Genomic DNA, 17,601 nt, shown 5'->3' on the forward strand with positions numbered 1-17,601 from the left:
GGAATACCACCACACTTCGCTAGAACCCAAGCCTCCTGCCCCACATTTAATGCCTCCATGATCCACATTTCTTCCTAATACAAATTTGGCTCTGGTTTTAACTGTCCTTTCTGGAATGCATATTCCCTACTTGCCCCAACATAAACACATACAGGTACTTATCATTTCCTTATTTATTTACCCTCAGCTTGTAATTCACTTTAGCAAATTCACTTTGCCCGTTTTCACAGATGACTCTCACTAAATATGCTTAGCATAAAATAAACCCTCATTTCTTCCAGGTGGACAAGGGAACAAAGAAAGGAGTGGGGAAGTGGGAGGAATTAACATTTGTTGAATCATTGCATTGGGATGGACACTTCATGTTCAATTTAATTTAGCCTTCATATTGTCTCTTCATGGTAGGCGTTATTATGGATGAGGGCACAGGGGCTCAGAGAGCTTAAGTAACCGACTTCAGACTCCATAGAGAAGAAGTAGTAACTGTGTTAAGATTCAAACCCAAGCCGGTCTGCCCCCACAGCCCACGCCCAGGCCCTTTCCCTCATTCCACAGGGCCTCCAAAAATCTGTTTTCCTATTACTTCAGAGATTGCTGGCAGCACTTTAAAAAACAGGCTGGATAAAGCTCTCCGCACAGCCACAATACAGATCGTATTAATAATTTAGTTTCCACTAAAGCTGAAATGGAGGTCTAGGAAAACAGGTCAAAGCTGAGAATGCCAAATGAACATAAGTGTATTCTCCTTTCCTGTGCCACAGCAGAATCCTAACTAATCCACCAGAAAGCAGATAAAAACATAATGTCTATCGGATGTCAAATGGATGGCTATATAATTATTTGAATCTTATCCTACAGAAAATCCACTGAAACACGTTATGTAAAATCAAATTACAACCTGCCGCTGAAGACAAGCTCTTCCATGTAGTGCTCAGGAAAAGACCAGAACCTGGACTCACATACTTTGGAGCAAGAGAAAACTCATGCTACCTTAGTCACTGGGCATGACTGGAAAATCAAGACCAGTATGTGCATTGGCCAGGCCATGACCCAGTCAGCAGGGTAAACACATATTTTAAATGCATTCATGGTCACCCTCAAAGATGCAATTTCAGCAAAGATGAGGCACACTCAAAGCCTTTTGAAAGGAATCAGACTGGAATTGAGGAGATCAGGATCACTAATTCTATAATAATGAAGGCAAACGAATGTGTGAACTACATCTGCCTGGATTCCTAGTATTAATATATTAACTGTATTTGGAATAAATGCAGATGGAATAAATGTGCATAACAAAGCCATTTATTTTTAGATGGCAAAGAATGGCTCCAGCTGAAGAGGCATAGTAAAACAGGGATCGTTAACAATGGCCATGCTTCAAAGGAAAGAAATTAATTACAGGCAGCACTTTTAAACATCAATATGGTTATCTTCCTGTTACTTAAGGACAGGCAAATGTATTCTGGGGTTGACAGAGCTAAGTAAATATACTCATCATGTTATTGAATCAGGGTGCAGTGGCCAAGCCACTGAACAGAGGGACAGCAGGTCCTTGCAGAAGAGGGAGCAGAGAACAGTGTGGGGATTCAGTGACCTTAGAAGCTGTGTTCCTTTCAGCATATCCTGTCTCCTTCACCCCTAACCAGCCAGGTAGCAGATCTGTGGCCGGGATTTTTAAAACCGGACATTTCAGGGGGTTACTAGAAGAAAACAAAATGTATTGTTCAAGGTTATGATTTTGACAAATGTTACTTCCCTAGACTATTGTAAATACACAGTGCCAATATCAATTACGCACTTTACGCACCTGATTCAAAATAGCTTTGTGCTTTTGCAATAATATTTAACATCCCCACGTAATATTTGAAGTTAAAAACATAAAGCTTCAGTCATGCACCATTACTACAAAGCACTTTTTAGCTAGTTTTACTATATAAAACAAATGAACAATACTGGTGATGATGAGGGAGGGATAAAAATTACATGACATAAAAATAATTTATATATAGAAAATAATGTGAATAATCTGCAAACAGAATAAAGGCCAGGGGCAGGGTGCCTTAGAGTCTGATAGCCATGGCTTCAAGTTCAGCCTCTGAATTTATCAGTAATAGTGACAAAAAGCAATTTCTAAGCCTTGATTTCCTCATCAGCAAAACGTGAATAATGTCACCTTACTCAGAGGGTTCATTTAACTGTTATGTGAGACAACAACCTTTGACCCCTACCAATTATTTTTATTGTAAATTGAACCTAACTTTTGCTAGCAGGTTTCTTATCAATCCAAACTGAGGTTTGCTAGCAAAGTCTAAAAGCATCTATTTTTGTCTAATCAATTTTTTTAGAACTTTAGTAGTTTTTGCCAAGTCCCCTCCCTCAAATTCAACTTTTTATTTATTGTTTCTATTGTCAAGGAGGAAAACAATCCCCATCACTTCATAAGGCCTATGAGATTTTTCTATCCTGATAATAAGAAAAGAATGTGGTAAAGTCCAAGGTGACTCATTTCTAACATTTTGTCTATATCATCAGCTGAAGTAGTTTTTTTGATGCTGGTGTTAATTTCTTACCATTCTACAAATTGCATTTAATTTCTCATCTAAACTCTAAAAATCAGTCTGTTTTAAAGCCCTGAGCAGGATATTTAAAGCCAGATTTTTCCACAGTTTTCTCATAAAAATGATAAACATAAAATAACAGGCACTGGCAAACATGTGGGAATAGACTCATTTCAAAAAGCAAAAAATTGACACTACCAGACTTAACATATACTACCAAGCTATAGTAGCCAAAACAGTATGGTACTGTCATAAAAACAGACATATAGACCAATTAAGCAGAACAGACAATGCAAACATTAATCCACATATCTACAGCCAACTGATTTTTGGTGAAGGTGCCAAGAACACTCATTGGGGAAAGGAGAGTTCCTTCAATAATTGATGCTGGGAAAATTGTATATCCATATGCAAAAGAATAAAGAATGAAACTAGACTTTCCCTTCTTATCCTACATAAAAATCAACTCAAAAGGAATCAGAGACCCATATATAAGATCCCAAATGATAAAACTACTAGAAGAAAACATACAGGAAATGTTTTAGGACATTGGCTTGAGGAAATATTTTGTGAATAAGTTCTCAAAAGCACAGGCAAAAGAAGCAAAAAGAAACAAATTTGATTATATCAAAACTAAAAAACCTCTGCACAGAAAAAAAAAAAAAAAAAAAAAAACAATCAACAGAGTGAAAAGACAACCTACAGAATGGGAGAAAATATTTGCAAACTACTCAGCTGACAAAGGATTACTATCCAGCATATGCACATAGCTCAAACATCTCAACAGCAAAAATCCCACACAATCTGATTAAAAAATGGGCAAATTATCTGAACCGATATTTCTCAAAAGAAAACATATGAATGGTCAACAAATATATGGAAAATGCTAAACATCACTAATCACCATGAAATGCAAATCAAAACCACAATGAGGTATCATCCCACCCCAGTTAGGATTGCTATTATAAAAAAGACAAAAAATAGAAATAAAAATAACAAATGATGGCAAGAATGCAGAGAAAAGGGAAATTTTGTACACTGTTGGTGGGACTGTAAACTAGTACAGCCAATATAGAGAACAATATGGAGGTTCCTCAAGAAATTACAAATAGAACTACCATATGATTCAGTAATGCCACGACTGGGCATTTATGCAAAGGAAACAAAATCAGTATGTTGAAGAGATATCTGCACTCCTATGTTTTTTCTGCAGCACGATTCACAATAGCCAAGATATGGAATCAACCTAGGTGTCCAAAAACAGATGAATGGATAAAGAAAATGTGTACATATACACAATGAAATACTATTCAACCATAAAAAGGAATGAAATCCTGTCATTTGTAGCAACATGGGTAGAACTGGGGGACCTCATGTTAAGTGAAATAAGCCAGGAACAGAAAGTTACACACTGCATGTTCTCATTCATATGTGGAAACTAAAAAAAAAGTTGATCTCATAGAAGTAAAAATAACAGAATACTAGAGGCTGGAAAGGTAGGGGAAAGGCAGGTATAGAGGAAAGATTTGTTAAAGGACACAAAATTACACTAGATAAGGGGAGTAAGTTCTAGTATTCTGTATCACAGTGGGATGACTACAGTTAACAATAATATAGTTTCAAATAGGTACACAGATGATATCAAATGTGTCCAACACAAAAAAGACACGTTTGAGATGATAAATATGCTAATTATCTTGATCTGCTCACTTCACATTATATTGAAACATCACCGTGTACCTCATGAATATGTACATTTGTCAATTTAAAAAAACCGAAGAACCCCCCGCCCAAATCAGCTGACACAAAGTGATTTTGGCACTTATCTTCAAAAATACAAACATATTGGGAATTAATCATATTAATTTTTCTTCATTTTAGCATTAATAGAATTATAGTACTGTTAAGATAGAATGCATTTCCAGTAAATGAAGTACAAGTCATTTGAAATTGAGTCAATTTATGTATTACATCCGGTAATATCACCCTCTTACTATCTATGTCTCGCTCTTAATGTTCTTTTGGGGGAAAGAGATAAATCACAAAAATGATTCTATATGAGATTTCCTAGGGGGAGAAACCCTTGCATGGCACTTCATGGTCCAGAAAAGACTCATCTCAGGGAGCTCAGTATTCTGTAAAAATGATGCTCTCAGTGTAACACAGAGGCAACTCCAGGTGTGAAGAGTGGTGGAAAAAGCACAGGGCTGGAAATCAGACCAATTGGGGTTTGAATTACAGCTTTATATTTACTAATTGTGCAATTTTGGGCAAGTTTTTGAAACTTTCAAAGTATAACTTCCCTAATCCAGAAAATTGGAAAATAATATCCATGCCATGAAGATTCAACAAAATGATCTACATCATGCACGGGAGAGAATGCCTGACCCACTGTAGTCCCTCCATCAATTATAGCTCAACAAATAACAGGACAGGTAAATTCTGCTTCAGATACTTTTGCTGTTGGATGTCTCACTGGGTAGACCTTCCTGGAACAATAAAAAAAATCACAGAGGGTCTATGATGAAAATGTCTAAGGAAAGATGTCTGGGTTTCAGACTCAGTTCTTCTGTTTGGTTTAAGATGAGTGGTAGCATATGAATACACTGATAATTCTAAGTGGTAGTTATAGAAGTGGGCCAGTTTGGTCAGCTGAAGGTCAACTAGCTATATGTGATTGAAAATTTTAGAGACTCTTGCAAGTAGCAATCAGATCACAGGGAGAAGAGAATCACTGACAAAGGAAGACAGCCACCAGGCCACCTTAGGTTCAGAAACCAGGTACAACACATAAGTCTACATTGGTCAGATTATTCATTCCTCTCCCAGTCCCCAACTATTCCAAAACTGTAACAACACCTCTATTGTGGACACTGCCTAGATTGGGGGATAAACTGGTTGGTAATGAATCTTATATTGTATTTTGTTTCTTCTCCATAATCACAATACATAAACTATATAATGAAGATTTCTTCATTCAACCCAAATAGTCTTTTTTTTTTTCCTTTTTCAACATTTATGTTCGAATCTGCAAAATAAAGTTCATTTATTAAAGGAATCATTTGATACTTCCTGTGTCTGTGCATAGGGTTCTTAAGTTTTCTTTAACATCTACCTCAGCAATCATTTAACTACTGAGAGAAGCTAATTAGTACTAATGTTAATGAATGGAAAAATGTATTTAACATATGAATCTTCAGGAGTATTTCTCAAAATGACAGATTTAATTCCCCGAGGGCTGTGGAAAGTTTGCAAAGAGCTAACTGTGGGACTTTAATGGTTGTCTGGGAATGATGGTCTCTTAGTAAAACTTCATTCACTATATCAATTCAGCAAATAATTTTGAGTGCTGATAAGGTGCAAAAGTTGTTAAAAATATTCCCTCTTTTTCTCAGTTCTTCCACCTCATTCTTGACTACAATCCCTCAATGACATTTGAGAACCTAAACTTTAGGAGGGGAAGTTGGAAACTTGCTAAATACACTTTTTACACAAGGAACCTGGCAAAATGCATTTATTTGCAGTATCTCTACTCTTCACAACATGTATATAAAGAAAAAATAGTATCCCTATTTGATTAATGTGGAAACTGAGGCCCAAAGAGATTAAGTTCACAGCCACACAGCTAATTAGTAGCAGCTTCTCTGTGAACTCACGTTGAGCCTCAAGGCCCGTTCTCTTCAATACCATGAATTGTAATACTTAGCCCCAGATACTTCCCCACATCGCTCCTTATTGTTTGCCTGTTTTATTAATGTTTCTAATCTTCTATTAAACAAAATTTACCATGTTTTCATACCTTCTTTCACTGTATAGATGTTTTACAAAATTGTACTTTATTAGGGTAAAAGAATGCTGTTCATCTGATTGGTTCCAAGACCAGGTATTTCTGATTTCAGGGGTACCTTCACAGTACATTACAAATGTCTCAGTCTCTGACTTTCAGTACCTAGAAAATCTTGAACTTCCTTTCTTCCAACCTCTTATGGCCTAGTTCTATTTCCCCATTTTTTACCAGGCAGTCCATACATCCTTCTTCTCATATGATGATGGTATTAGTAGACTTTTTTTTTCCTGCCAAAAGTTGAGCTATATCCAACAGATATGAATGGTAGTCTCTGTTCTTCCCATTCTAACGAGATATGTCTAAGTTCAAACAAAACTGAGGATATGATCCTAATTAATCAGAAAGTCACCCATGACTGAGAAATCATTTACTGGAACCAATTAAATCTAAATTGAAATCTATATATTTTATAAGCACCTCCCACATTTGTCAATAATGGATGATCCCATTTCATGACTCCACTTTGGGTCCATGAAAGCAGGATCCTGAGTGAATGGAATAAGTACCAGAAAAAAAATCTGACCTATATGTAAATGATTCAAGCTTGATGTCCTCTGGTTTGCTTTTAACTCTTCTACTTTTAGTTTACATAATATAAACTAGAATAACAATTTTTAGTTTACATAATATACACTAGAAAAACAATTTGGGCAAAACTATAGCAAATTGCTTTTTATTTCTTGAAAATAAAATGTGAATTATGTAACTGACAATATAATGTTGTATTTAGATATTCTCCTTCAATATTTAACCTATACCTAAATCAATTAATCTATCTATCTATCTATCTATCTATCTATCTATCTATCTATCTATCCCAATGCTTTCACTGTTTTTTCAGTAAGTGGATTCTATTTAAAAATTTTAAATGCAGAAGTACACTAACTTAAGTATAAAAGAATATACAAATCTAGATTTTACAGTTGAATTTAAATGATTTATTAAAATTTGAATTAGTAAATAATTTAACTTTCAACATCTCAAAAGTGATCATTTTTTTCTTGATATAAGAATTCACCCTGGATGTGCATTGATAAGAATCACCCTTAAGAAAATCTCTCCTGTAGAGGTTTTGATGGCCCAAGCAAGAAACTTAGAACCACACAGGCCTTGGTTCCAAGACCTGGTATTTCTGTGACCTGAGGCAAGTTTCATAAACAAACCTTGGCTTTGGTTAATGCCTCAGTACATTGGCTAACACTAAATACTCACACTAAAGTCCATTTATTCTTCTGTTCATTTGTCTGTACATTCTGAACAATAACAACTGCAACACTATGGCTCTTACTTTGTGCGAAGCACAGCTTTAATATGAACTCACTGAAACCCCATTACAACCTTATACTAAGCACATCCTACTATTACATCCATTTTGCAGGTGGAGAGCCTGAGGCACAGAGAGACTAAATAACTTCTCCAAGGTCAACATCTAACTGATAGTGCCAGAATCTGAACTCAGACAACCTTACTCTATTGTTCACACTCCTAATCATTACACGATACTGCCTTTCATCCACTCATTCACCATCCAGCAAGCCCCAGTTTGGCTGTAGTAGATAATTACACCATCTCTGGCCTCAAGGAGCTCACAGTCTCTTGGTAAGACAGACATGTAAACACATAATTATGGTACAGAATATCAAGTATGCTAATTGACCATGCTCCCTGGAGACCTGGAGTCCATATACTCGATGCAGCAGGGAACAGGGCAAGTTTCCTTGATCTCATAAAGATCGACACAATCTTCTACCATAGTCCAGCTGCTGCAGTACAAAACCTTACTTTTGCCTGGCATCTTAGATCAGGGTGTCAGAGATATCCAGGTAACTAGGAATGGGAAAAGCCTATAAAATATCAGGACGCACTGAGCTTCAATGGCAAGAAATAACACTATAGTCCATGTCTATAAAAAATCTGTTCTCAAACCCTTAAATTGTGGTTAACCTTAAAAGAGACTGCTAGCACCTCATTACAATAAACCCAGTGGTTAAATAGAGATCCCAAAGTCCTTTGACCCAAGTTCAAGTCTAGGTCCACCACTCACTAGCTACATGACCTCAGACAAGGTATTTTTAAGCCTTAGTTTTTACCTATAAAAATGGAGATGAAAATAATGCCTGCCTCGTAGGAAAGTCATAGGGAAGAAAAAAGAATAACCCATGGGAATCCCTCTGCACATTGCTGACATACAGCAGGCATCCAACACACTGTTAAGTTGTCATTACACAATGTGTCTGAGGATTTGAAATCCTTGTGTTGGTAATTTTCATTTCTAACTTCCAAAAAATTTTAAAAAAAGAACCTTAAGAAAAAACTTTAAAATTTACTGCAGTGGGTAAGAAAAACAGACACTACAATACTGAATTAGTTAGAGACATAAAGCCTGTCGTTTAAAGTTTCACATGTCTAGAAAATAGCTTATCACTTAGAAGATTTTCTGAAACAAGCCCACTTTGATGTGTAGCTGTGAAAACATTAATGTCACATACTACACACCTTGTATGGCATAGTAGTTAAGAGTGCAAGCTAGACAGTTAGACTGCCCCAATTGGAATCCTAGCTCTACCACTGTCTGACTAGGGTGAAAACTTTCAGCAACTAGCTTCAAGGCTCAGCCTCAGTCTCCTTGTCTGTAAGATGGGGATAATTAAGAAAAATACTTTCTCTTCTCACAGGGTTATTAGGAAGATTAAATGAATCTCTACCTATAAAGCAATGTAATACCCTACCTATGCAGAATAAGTGGTCAATAAATGGCCTGGTAGAAAAGACATGAATCCAGGACATTTAATTCTTCCTCTTCCCCTTCAAGCCAGGAACTTGGCAGTTATCCTAGAATCCGATCTCTCTCTCACATCCTGCCTACAATCCATTGCCAAGTTCTACTGAGTCTTCCCCTAAATATCTTTGGTATGCAACACCCCCTCTCCACTGGCATTGTCTCCGCCTTGGTTCACACTCAGCATTTCGTGCCTGGATCCCCATCAGAGCTTCCTGACTGCTCTCCCTGCTGCTGCTACAACACGGATGCTTCAGTGACGGCTCTACCCCATAAAGCTATTCACAGTCCTCTCTTCTACCACCACCATTAAGGTCTCTCCCCGCTTTTAGCAGGATGATTTCCAAACTATGCAAGATGGCATATGAAGATCTTTATGCTCTGGCACCTGCCTACTTTTCGTGCCACACACTCAGGTCCCCTTTGCTCCAGGAATTCCAAAATATTGTTTGTTTCCCACACAGCCTAATAGTCTCTCCTACTTCTATGACTTTGGGGATGGGATTCCTGTTTTTCGGCTTCATTATCTTGCTGACTCCTCTTCCAAGGCTCAGCTTCACTGAGATTCTCCTCTGAGTGCATCTGAGCCAAGTGAGGGTCTTTCTGTGGACTCCTGGGGCTCCCTCTTCATTCTTTATGGAAAGTCATTAATGGCTCTTATCTTTCTCCCTCCCTGCCTCTTCTGGGCGTTACTGTAGTGTTGCCACTATGCTTTGATTGGCTTTGTCTCCAACATTTGATGCAATGCCTGATCCACAGAAGTCACTTAATAAATGTTTACTGAATGAATACATGAATGCAAGAATGAAGCAATGAATATTTGTTCCTGTATGTTTGACATCAATAATCAGAAAATATGTTAACTGTATGTTTGACATCAATAATCAGAAAATATGTTAATCATGGAATTGTCATTTTATCCTAGTATCTAGCACTGTGTCAGGTGCATATATATAGAGAGATCTACCTACCTATCTGTTGAGAGCAAACTCCACAATGTTTTCTTTTTAAATATAAATTTCATTAGGTCACCTCAAATTTTTTACAGGACCTGGTAAATATATACAAGCATATATTCATATACTAACAAAACCCACTTATGGAACAAATTAGGGTCAATTCCAGTAATATCCCTCACTGTTGAAATGTATTTTATAGTTTATGTGGGGAGAGGGCATGACATGCAGGTAACATAGTACCAGAAGCCAACAATGACAGGGAATGTGCAAGGACTGCAGCCTGACCACGAGGAGAGCACGTGTGACTTCGGCCCATCATGGCTTTGTGGTAGGATGAGCCACCTACCGCCCACCGCCCATGGGCCAGGGCCCTGCTGGCAGCAGGGGATATAAACAGCTCTTCTCTGCAACTCAGTCAGGGCAGGGATCCAGTAAAAACCCACCCAAAGACACTCTATCTACAGTGGCATGCCTCCCACTCGTTGCCAACCTAGGCAGCCCATGAGCAGAGAAGTGTGGAGGGAAAAAGATATGGCAGGGAAGGGCAATGGGAAAGTACGGGGAAGGGGCATTTGTAAGTGCATTGGTAAGTACCTTTTAAACAAGATACTCATTCAAACTTTTTTTTTAAAGCCAGACAAATTAGTAATAAAAAAGTAAAGGTTCATTCACCTAGATGCATTTCCTTTCAACAAATAGGAAGATTTCCTTTTTCTTAACACTACTTAAGTTATGTCAAGAATAAAACACATCTTTATTAAAATTCAACTAATTATAAATTCCTAGAAGTTCTGTACTGCTTTTTTTTTTGGACTGGTAATCACATATTCATGATTAACATATTCAAAATAGACCATATGTACAATTCACTGGGTTTTTTAAAACTTGATGAAATGTGAATCCAATGTTAAGTCTACATATGCATTATGATTTCATGATAACACGTAGTGATATCCCATACTATACGATTCTGTGTCATCAGACCTAATCAAGAAAGCTTTGTCTTTGGCCTTACTCAAACCTGAACTGCAGGAGTGTCATGGACCAAATTCCTTATTTTATAAACTAGATACTCTTTAGGATTTTCCCAAACTTTTCTAGTTTGTGATTTTATGAGAGTATCCACTATTACTTTTATGTAATTAAAAGATCCTTGCCAGGCTCAGTGGCTCACGCCTGTAATCTCAGCACTTTGGGAGGCCGAGGCGGGTGGATCACCTGAGGTCAGGTGTTTGAGACCAGCCTGGCCAACATGGCGAAACTCCATCTCTACTAAAAGTACAAAAATCATCCAGGCACGTTGGTGAGTGCCTGTAATCCCAGCTACTCAGGAGGCTGAGGCAGGAGAATCGTTTGAACCCGGGAGGCGGGGGTTTCAGTGAGCTGAGATCACGCCACTGCACTCCAGCCTGGGCAACAAGAACAAGACTCCATTTCAAAAAAAAAAAAAAAATCCTATACAGTATACAGTATTTCTGCATATGAACAAGAGCAACTTCCCCATAATATCCCACAAAATACTTAGAAGAAGCATTTTTGATTAACATGAGGTCTACAACATGGAACAAACTAGCCCACAGGCCTTCATTAGGATCTTAGAAAAAGGTGGGGAAAAAGAAACCCAAAGTAATAACAATTCACTTTATAGGGAATGAGGGTCATATATGGCTATGCCACTGAAGGAAATCTAGAGTGTCTTCAAAATAATTCAGTCATAACTTTGTATATCACAAGTAGTCCATGAAATAATTTGACTATGAATATTGTATCTTCCATAATATACTGTATCTTAGAGAATATACCTATTTTACTATGTTAAGAATTAACAACAGCAATGAAAGTGTTACCCATGCGCCAGTTTTAGGATCTACTCTGAGTGTCCTGAGAACAAAACATTTAAATCCACTTGCACATTTACAATAGAGATATTGATATTTCTCCATGTTCCCTTCTGGTTGCTAAGTGATTTACATTGGACAGACTCTGTTGTACTGGTAACAAAGCACTTAGGTCCACAAAGCATTTGCTACAGCTCAGTGAATCCAGAAACTCCCTTTGCTTCACCCCTTCCCTACCTTGCTTCCAAGTCAAACAGGGGCCCAGGACAAAGGTGACAGATCTGTCATCACTGCTACAGAAAACTGCTGTACATAAACCTAGCTAATCTAACAACCCTAACATACAGTGTCAATATTAATATGACACCATATCTTCATACAAATATATGTACCTTTTCCGTGTTTTTTAGAAGCTAGCTTATCATGGTGGGGGTAGGCAGAGATGTATGGAGAGGGGGCAAGTGGTAGTGACCTACCCACAGAGAAACCTCATACAATAAAATTAGACCATAATCTAGCAAAGTATGGCAATTTCATAACAACTCTGCTGTGCAAGGCTTTGAAATACGCCTGCACACAATTTCTTAACCCAAGTTTGTATTTTTATGAAAATATATTCAAGAAGTTTATTTACAAGAATATCAAAGTAGGAACTAACTATATTTAACCTCTTGCAGCAAAACAACTGCAGCTCTCCAGCTTCAATCTCAAAGTCAGCTATGCAACAAAAGGCAGCGAGTCTTCTACAGATCCTAACTCTGAAGAAAATGGCAAGAGTACCAGGAATATTCATGGTCACTCCTGAAGAGGGGTCCATGTGGGGGATGAAATCTGCATGTCATTTAGAAAGCACATGCCTCACTGCTCACAGCAAATTAAGGATATCTTTCCCTTGGGAATTTTCACAAAGACACATAAAAATGCTTTATGACCTGCCTTTCCTATTCAGATCACAGTTTTAGTCAATTTTTATTAATTATCATGGAGGAAAAGTGCTTTGGGGTCTTACTCCTGGTTCAGCACCTAGGAGTCATATTTAAGGGCAAACACTCTAAGTACTCATGGGCTACAACAAAACACCTCTAACCCAGAATTTTCCTCCTATTTTCCCCCTGCCTTGGACTATCAGTAAGGAATCATCAGTGCCTATGCTTCGATCTAAAGCAATCAGTGTTGAAGGTTTCAGGTCACTGGAATTCCTGCGTTCAGGATAATCACTCTCACCCAGCAAATTACCAAACCTCTGCGATTTCAGCTTTATTTAACAAGAGAAAGTTATTTCCAGCAGTTTATTTCCATTGCACAACTTGACAAAAAGCACCTTATAAAAATAAGAGGCAAAAGGAAAGAAAGAGGAAATAAAAGCAAAGCAGGAAATGACTTTTGTGCTACGTCTCTAAGGTCACAGATCTGTCTGGGAAACGCACGCATGTGACACAGTTCCAGCACAAAAGCTCTTTTTCCACGAGACAAACCTCTAAGAAGTACAAAGCCTGGCTCTCTGGCCTCTCCCTCTAACCCAAGTCACCGCAGTGCATTTCACCTTGACTGGGCTGTGAAGAAACTACTTTTGTAACTCCTTCACAACACCTTTCCGTGTCATGGAAACATGCCCATGCCTATATAAAGTGAAGCACACTTTCCGCATAGCCCTGCAATCACCCCACAGAAGAAAACCATCCCTCTTGCCTTGCCCATCCTATGGCCATGGTCTGCCATAGGGTTTGTCATCTGTTCCCAATTTACACACCCAATTTACACTCTAGCCAGCATGTAAAAATAAGCTTTAATGCTTCTAACAGATGCCAGGGGGAGATTAAAACAAAACGAATCCAGGCAAGATACATGCTCTGGCATACATAGATACCTTTCTCTTCCGATCCCGGGACCGTTTGCGGTGTTTCCTTTTTTTCTCAGGCTCTTCTTCAGTATTGATTTCTAAATCCCTGTTTTTCTTTAATTGTGAGGCTGCATGAGCCATAATGCATTTAAAAAGATCCTCTCAAGCAGGCACGGCTTCCTTGTAAAAGGTGATATCCTCAGGCACCTTTAATCAGGCTTACAGCAGCATTCCAATCACTAGAGAGAAAGCTTTGACTAGAAGCAGGAAGATATTCACAATGCAAAGATGCTGGAGAAGCTGAAGCTTTTAAAAACCCAAATGATGATGTCCGGACTTCATCCTACACCTTCCTCTACCTGAACCTTTACAGGAGAGTGCAGCCATCGTAATGCATTTACCGTAGTGAAGAAGACAGCTGGGACAGAGGAAGCTGTATTATGGCTGTATCCCCTGCCACCAGCTGGAAGTGTCTAAGTGATTCCTCCGAAGGGGGAATGCTGCAAAGGATGCTTCTCCAAAGGGGAAGAATCAAGAGTCACCACACATGCAGAAGCAAAAATCCAACACTAATTCTGAAAACCTATTTTAGAATCCTTTGAAAAAAAGAAAAGGCTGCAATTTATACATCACCACTAGATCTACACAGAGAATAATTTAACCCCTGATAGAATGGAGCTGTTCCTACTTTAGTTCAACTGCTGATGGTGACAAAATATATAAAATAAGATTTCAAAAAACACACTAAATTTTGCTATGGAGATCCTGACTGCATTACGGGGAAAACAATGCATGTATTGCCCATCTCAACAGTGCATCCTTTATGCTAAACTATCAGCCTAAATGCATTTTGTGGAGAAGACTACACAAGGGCTTGTTGTCTTTTAAAAACAACATGCTGATTACAACACATCATACAGAAAGACGTGAGCATGTTGGTGTATGGAACAGATGCCTGATTCATAGGAGGTTCCCCAGGACTCTCCTCTCATGGGGTCTGAGGGTCAGGAATCTGTGCCGTAATCAGTGTTTCTGAGTCACTGAAATGCAGATTTGCTTTCATGTTAGGGTTTGCTTCAATCACCTTACTATTTTTGCCACCTGAGTTCTCAATGACCGCAGCCTCTGAATATTCATTATGTGAAGTGAAGCAGCAGCAGTGCTCAAGGCCTGCTGGGGTGTCTTCTGCTAGGATGCACATACTGGAAGAAATCTAATAAGTCGGGAGTCATTTGCACACATACTACACAGTATTCACAGAAAGTGCTTTAGCAAGAAACTGCTGAAATGTCAGGCTGGGCCTAAAACATATGAGACCTAGTAAAAAAAGAAAACACACACACATACACACACACACACACACACACACACACACACACACACACACACACACCAATTTCACCAAGAAAATGAGCCAGGGGAAAAAAAGAAAAAAGATGTTCTGATGAAAAGACTTTGTTAGCATGTGCCCTTCCAATACAAAAGTCCATAACTTTGGCGGCCGGTGCATTTGACTTTGTAGGGCTGACTGTGTAGGTGTGTAAAGGACAGAGCACCAAGTCCAGTGCATCATGTGAGGATTTGGTTGGAGTTCTCTGGAGTTGTTGTTCATCTGCTTCACAAAGAGTGCCAAGCGTGAGTTCCTGCAAACAACTTCTACTCACCATACGTCTAGATTTGGGGTTCAAAGGTTTTTCCTCTTTTCCTCTTGTAGGATGCTTTATAGTCTCTGTGGAGCAGTGATAAAAATGGGAAGGGAAAGAATCAGGGACCATGGCGTCCCATTCCTACTACCAATGGACTGCGCACTTCTCTGAGGCCTCAAGGCGAACTACAGGGAAACCAAGCTGGTCATAGAGTTACCATGGGCCTACTATGTGCACCGATGCTCACGTGCTTGCCTTCCTCGCAAACTATCTTCATGAAGAAAGAGTTCTGGAAAGTTTCTCCATTGCCTATGAAACTACACAAAAATGGGGAAAAATGAAGGTGGCAGATGAAATGTAACTCAGATCCAAAACCAGATGAAAGGTGTTTGGGTCTTTGTAGTAAAAATGAGTGTTTTTCTACTAGGATATTTTACTGTATTAGTAACAGGTGGGGCAGAGTAAAACTTAAACCTTTGTATGCATTTTCCCAATATAAATAATCTTATACTTTTGAAAACATTCATACAATTTCTTTTATTTTCAGCAAGTTGAAGAGAACAGCCAGCTAAAAAGCTGGCAGCTTTCCCACTGGCTCCTGGATCATCTTTTCCTTCTTCCTTTATAGACACTAATGATACTTTAAAATATATTTAGAAGTGTGCTTGATCAAGTAACTTCTCCATCTGAGGCTGGCAAAGCACTATACTTTCTCATTGATTTCTATTGGCAAAACCATAGTTGGAAATTAGGAAAATAAGCCACAGGTATTTTTGAACATATTTCTCTCTAGAATAATTCTTTGCTTCCCCGAAATGTTCAGAAGTTGAGAATGTGTCATGGCTTTTTAGGACTCCATAATGTGACTTTCTCGTTGCCTTGGATTTTCCCTTATCTCAGTAAGTGGTTAGCCCATCAAAAATAAATCCTAATGTATAGCTTGCTCAGATTACCTTTTTTACAGAAAATGTGATCTTTTATCCTCCATTTCTAAAGTAGAACTTTGAACAGTGACTCTACTAAGAAAGGCAACCCTGTGGGTCCTAGGTTTTGACTGTGATATTACTAAAGGCTAAATCCCTTTCTCCCTACACAGCAGACATCCTGACAAGTAACTCTCAAGCTCCTAGTGTACTTATTCTCAACACAAAGGCATTGACTCAAGAGAGCCACAAATGCCAGTTCCCCCCAAAACTGAATTGACAGTTTTATCAATAGTTCTAGAAAGCCTTTATTATAGCTGAAATGAAAACATTAAAAGAACTTCTAAAAACTTTATTCCTTGACTAAATTTTTATCAAAAATTTCCACTTAAATTTCAAGAACTTATGGTCATTTGGGAGATTAAAAACTAGTATGAATCTTTAAAGTTCAACTAATTGTCCAACTGGTACAAGCTCACGTGTCTGAGAAGTGGGGCAGATCCCTGGTAGTAACAAGAATGAGATACAAACATGGCCTTAGAGGAAACAACAGTACAAGGTTCAGTCAGGCTGATGGTCACCTCCTTCTACTGCAACTTCTCCAGTCCTTCTACTTGCCATTGGCCATGAGAATGTGTACATAGGACTTGCATAGGATGGGCGTGGCCTACGCACGGAATGTCAAAGCTATTAAAAGCTGAGGGTAGGCCAGGCACGGTGGCTCATGTCTGTAATCCCAGCACTTTGGGAGGTTGGGGTGGGCAGATCACTTGAGGTCAGGAGTTCGAGACCAACCTGGTCAACATGGTGAAACCCCATCTCTACTAAAAATACAAAAATTAGCTGGGCGTGTTGGTGTGCGCCTGTAATCCCAGCTACACGGGAGGCTGAGGCATGAGAATCACTTGAACCCGGGAGGCGGTGGTTGCAGTAAGCTGAGATCACACCACTGCACTCCAGTCTGGGTGACAGAGCAAGACTCCATCCCCCCTCACCTCCAAAAAAAAAGAAAAAAGAAAAAAAATGCTGAGGACAAAAATTCTTAAGTGACTTCCCTTTCTCAAGAAAAAAAGAAAAAATCTGTTCTTGTTTTAGAAAAGTCCCAGGTACAAGAATTCCTAAACCACGCTTTCAAAATATAGTACAGAGCGATCTTTCAAATTTTTATTAGCTAAAGAAATCATTCTTTGAATACATCCTACAGGAAAGGT

The 17,601-nt window shown here is 38.6% G+C and overlaps 1 protein-coding gene across 3 annotated transcripts in view; it reads right to left on the minus strand.

Moving 5' to 3' along the window:
• Positions 1-17,601, minus strand: part of ANK3 (ankyrin 3) — a 707,809-nt gene that overhangs the window by 345,559 nt on the left and 344,649 nt on the right. The window contains exon 1 of one of the 3 annotated variants that reach the window (XM_010364950.2): positions 13,849-14,299. The exons of the other annotated variants lie outside the window; for them this stretch is intronic. Coding sequence (XP_010363252.2) covers positions 13,849-13,962 — 114 coding nt within the window. The 5' untranslated portion in view covers positions 13,963-14,299. Of the gene's footprint in view, positions 1-13,848; positions 14,300-17,601 lie in introns of those variants that run through there. 3 annotated transcript variants of the gene reach the window in all.

This window comes from Rhinopithecus roxellana, chromosome 11 (assembly GCF_007565055.1).
Source record: "Rhinopithecus roxellana isolate Shanxi Qingling chromosome 11, ASM756505v1, whole genome shotgun sequence".
NCBI classification, from domain to species: Eukaryota; Metazoa; Chordata; class Mammalia; order Primates; family Cercopithecidae; genus Rhinopithecus; species Rhinopithecus roxellana.